We start from the raw sequence: 4,220 nt of genomic DNA, 5'->3' as shown, positions 1-4,220 counted from the left end.
AAATCCTTTATCGGTCGGGCTCTAGTTCAGAGATTCCTATTTGATCTTGGAAAGGTGACTTCACAACAGAGCTGGTGCAGCTTTTTTAAAGTGCTCAGTGATTATGAGCCACTGTGACATACCTTCAGCCATGCGCTAAACCTGGCGCACCCTTGACAGCAACTTGTTCAATATTTCTGCTCAACGCGAGACCACAACGCTGCCATGGTCCCCAAATCAATTTTGCGGCAGGACTACGTGCCTTCCCCCACCTTTTGCTATTCACCACGTGTCACGTATTGTCCCTTCCCTCATCCTTCAATGACTGCGAATAATTGTTCCACTGGTGGCAGGCTTTAATTATTCACATGATGCCAAGGCTCAGGCAGTGGCAGCTATCACCTCATCCATCACAAAGAACTATGGCTCCGCCAATCTACAAATGCACTGTCTACCAGTTGCGTTGTGTGTGGCAATGTTTGTGCGTGTGCCATATATGATAAACATCTTGGAAGCAAACTGCTGATGCTGGTCTTCATTATTTTTAGATGGGTTTGAGATTAACAGAGAGGAATGGAGGGCGATCCAAGGCTTGGCTTTACACTGCTTTATAGACCACTTTTTATTTCAGCTTATGGTATGAAGCCTCGGTAGGAAATACAAAAATAAGGCAGTCTCTGCAGCTGACCATCTTTTTGTTAATCTCCTGTCTCTTTCTCTCTCTTTCACTCTCCATCTCCCTGTTCATGCTCATTCTCCCTCATTCGCTTCTCCAAATCTCCCCGAGCACGTGAAGACATTAACCACAACATCCCGTCCTTCACCCAGAAATACTATCTTTGGAAGTTAGCATTTTTCACTGTCAAAACCATGTCAATTCAGCAGTAGGGAAGTGTGAGTAACCGTTCTGCTTCATTAAAAGTTGATGATGAGCAATAGCTATCGGAGCGTCATCTGCAAGATTGTTGAAGACCCTTTTAAAAAAGCAACACAAACAGTCTACCACAGTTTCGTTAGCAGGGTTTCTGTGTGGCTGCAGAAACACACACAATGGTTGGGTTAATGTTTAAGCAAAGAAAACCTATTGTGTTTTTTGGGCCTCCTGGTTTCCCCACTAAAACCCACCAGATCAGGGTGTAGACCCAATCCCAAAACTGTGAAAGTAGTGGATTTCCACTTCATTAGATGAAATATCAACATTTGATTGCATTCTTTGGTATCCATGTCAACATATTTGGCAAATGTAACTGTTAATTCCCATAACGCTTACAGGCCGAATCAGTACAGTCAGATCGGTTAGGGTAGTGTTAGTAGTTTGAGCCCCGAAACCCAGGATTCTACACTGTACCCATCATGCAATTTGATAGCATCTTTCAATAGACCCTCCCTGGCTGGAAAACACCCACATCTTCTAACCTCCAGTTTATAAAGCAGGCTTTTCCACTCTTGCAAAAATAACAATTATTTTGTATAACTGATTATCTCATATAATCTTCCATGTATTACATGCAAAAAGGAAAGCCAATTCTTCTGCAACATTGAGAAAGCTTGTTAAACCCTCAGGTGCTCACAAGCGCCACGTGTACTCACACTCGATCGGTGCCGTAACTGCGGTAGTCCACTGCAGCAGAAACGGCCACAATTAGCGCGGGAACGCCGTAGCCCACCATGTAGAAGTAGCGTCGACGTGAGTGCTCGCTCTCAAACACCTCCACCAGCATGATGTAGAGCTGCACGCCCTCCAGGAACATCCATGTGAACGCTGCCAGGAAGAAGAAGTGGAGCAGGGCAGCAAAGACAGCACAAGCAATCTGGGAAGGGTTTATGATGGCAGACACAAACATAAATGAGAGAGATAAAAAAAAAGAAAAAAGAAGGGAGCTGTGAGGATTCAGTATTCAGTACATATTCAAATCAAATCAGCTTGGGGCATTTCGGTGATTTCCTGAAAGATGAAATAACTTGCTAGAGGGAATAACATCACTTGCAAAGTATGTCGTCCAAGTGACTGTAACAGAGCAGCATTTCCTGACCGGTGCATGTTTGTGTCTTCCCAACAATTAGCACTGCTAAGCTTTGTCTGGCTGAAGCGATTGGATGTTTGCCTGTAGTGACTGGCAAAAGAACGCTGCAGCTACATAACCCATGTGGTCTTGTTTGCTGTAGCTGGCATGGCTAAAAGAGAGCGATATGAAGAAGCAAAGTCAACAGTCCAAGAGCTATTTGGAGCTCGCTGCATTTGATACAGGGGCCAGGTGCGAGCACATAATGTAGTTAGACACTTCCTGAGCTGATAGAGATACATACAGACGAGACCTGAAGCCAGCAGAATGTCAATCGTATGTATGCACATGCCCACACACTTTTTTTACAATAATGAGATAAAGTCCTTACATGGATTGGTCTAATTATTGGCACAGCTGAACATAACTAGCATATTTTGTCAATGAAATGGATTCAGTTAAATAACTAAAAGGTTGAGTGGACATTAATTGCCGTCCAGGAGAGTGATCTTAGAGCCGCGCTGTGAATCACACCCATAAAATGTTATGGAAGGGAAAGGTGTGGGGCCGAAGCATTGTCTTTAACTTCACAGGGAAGTGGCTTTGCGGCTGAACTGTGGCCCGTGAGGATTAGTTTTGATAGTTATGGTGATATTTGAATTAAGTGTAATTTGATAGCATAAGGCTGAAAGCTACAGACATACAATCTATTTCTCTGCACATTTAGTATTTCTATTACTCATAATTTACTTGCACTTGTGACACAGTTGTGAGCCGTTGGTATGCTTGGGATAATATGCTATGAACAATGGTTTAATAGACAAAAATTATTAAAAAGACGATTAGTAATACAATATATTCAACTATCTGGCACCATTATAAATTCACATACACAGAGATCATTTCAAACTGTGCTCAGACAATCACTCCAGCTTTATTTTCCCCTCAGAGAGCAAACCTTGTGTACTCTGCCTCATTAGCAAGCCAAAATGGCATGATTGCGAGAAACTGTGGGTGGAATAAAGCCCTCCGCCATCCTGTATACATGTAATGACTCTGCATTTGTCTTCAGTGAAATTTGAGCACACACACTTGAGGACTGTGCAGTGACAGTGTGCCTCCACCTGCTACCACAGCTGAGCTCTTACAGGAAAAGTAATGCCATCCAAACTACAGTTATTATACTAGAAGACGCTTTAGTGTATTGAGCATCTTAACCCAGATTAATTTGAAGTGTTTACAAATTGGAAAACTGCACCAGGAGAGGGCTTGAAAGTGAACGGATACATGTATGCCAGTACTGTACGTGCAGTATAAGAGTGATCAAGACTTTAGGGTGTGACAGTGAGTTGGCAGGTGTGTGTTTAGGACAGAGTATGTGAGACATCGGTTGCTTCTGTGCAACCAGGGGACCATAAGGTTTGTTGAATACAGAGCATCCAATTCTTTTCTTTGAGTATCTGGTCTCAGTGAGCCAGGCAGAATCAAAAAAAAAGTTTAAGGTCACAGGCACTCTCTGGGACGTAGCACTCCCAGCACAGCAGGACACCAAAAATGACATTTTCTTAAAAAGATTCTAGGCTTTTTAAATCTAGAGAAGAGAAGATGGCGAACACTCCTCAGGGGAGGTTAACACAAAACTTCCAGGGAGCCCTTCTAGCAGCACCCAAGGGACCGAGTATCCAACAAATTCTGTGATTCAAGACCTTTTTGTGACAGAGAGGGTCATGCCATCATTTGTTGACAGTTTTAATGCTCCCGTTACTGATCTGTGTTTTAGTAACTAGCTGAGCTAGCTGAGTGTCTATATGGTTTAAAAGCAATACAATATAATTTCCATATTGGCCAACTATGTCCTGTTTTTGGACTTAACGTTACTACATTGTTGGCACCTTCAAACACTTCAGATTACCTAATGAAATTGGTTTCACGTCAACAATTTGAGACTTCAGATTAACTTGGTCAGATTAACAATTAAAAAAATGCAGACTCACTGTCTGCTGTTGGTGTTCTCCACCAATGAGAGGCCTTGTAGCTGTGGCTGCAGCGGCTCCCTTTTATATGTCTGTAACCCTCTTTTTTTTTTTAAGGCTATTTTTGGGGTATTTTCCGCCTTTATTTTGATAGGACAACTGAAGACATGAATAGGGAGAGAGAGGGGGGAATGACATGCAGCAAAGGGTCGCAGGTTGGAGTCGAACCTGGGCCTGCTGCGTCGAGGAGTAAACCTCTATATAT

At 42.9% G+C, this 4,220-nt stretch overlaps 1 protein-coding gene across 1 annotated transcript in view; it reads right to left on the bottom strand.

The window, feature by feature from the left end:
- The window catches only part of LOC116707102 (adhesion G protein-coupled receptor L3), a gene marked incomplete in the record, with an annotated part of 258,534 nt that overhangs the window by 24,589 nt on the left and 229,725 nt on the right, over nucleotides 1-4,220 (bottom strand). Inside the window, 1 exon segment of the mRNA XM_032544265.1 lies at nucleotides 1,570-1,790. Coding sequence (XP_032400156.1) covers nucleotides 1,570-1,790 — 221 coding nt within the window.

Source organism: Etheostoma spectabile, chromosome 19, assembly GCF_008692095.1.
Source record: "Etheostoma spectabile isolate EspeVRDwgs_2016 chromosome 19, UIUC_Espe_1.0, whole genome shotgun sequence".
Classification (NCBI taxonomy): domain Eukaryota; kingdom Metazoa; phylum Chordata; class Actinopteri; order Perciformes; family Percidae; genus Etheostoma; species Etheostoma spectabile.
Note: the sequence above shows the minus strand (reverse complement) of the source record. Positions and strands in the feature narration are given on the sequence as shown.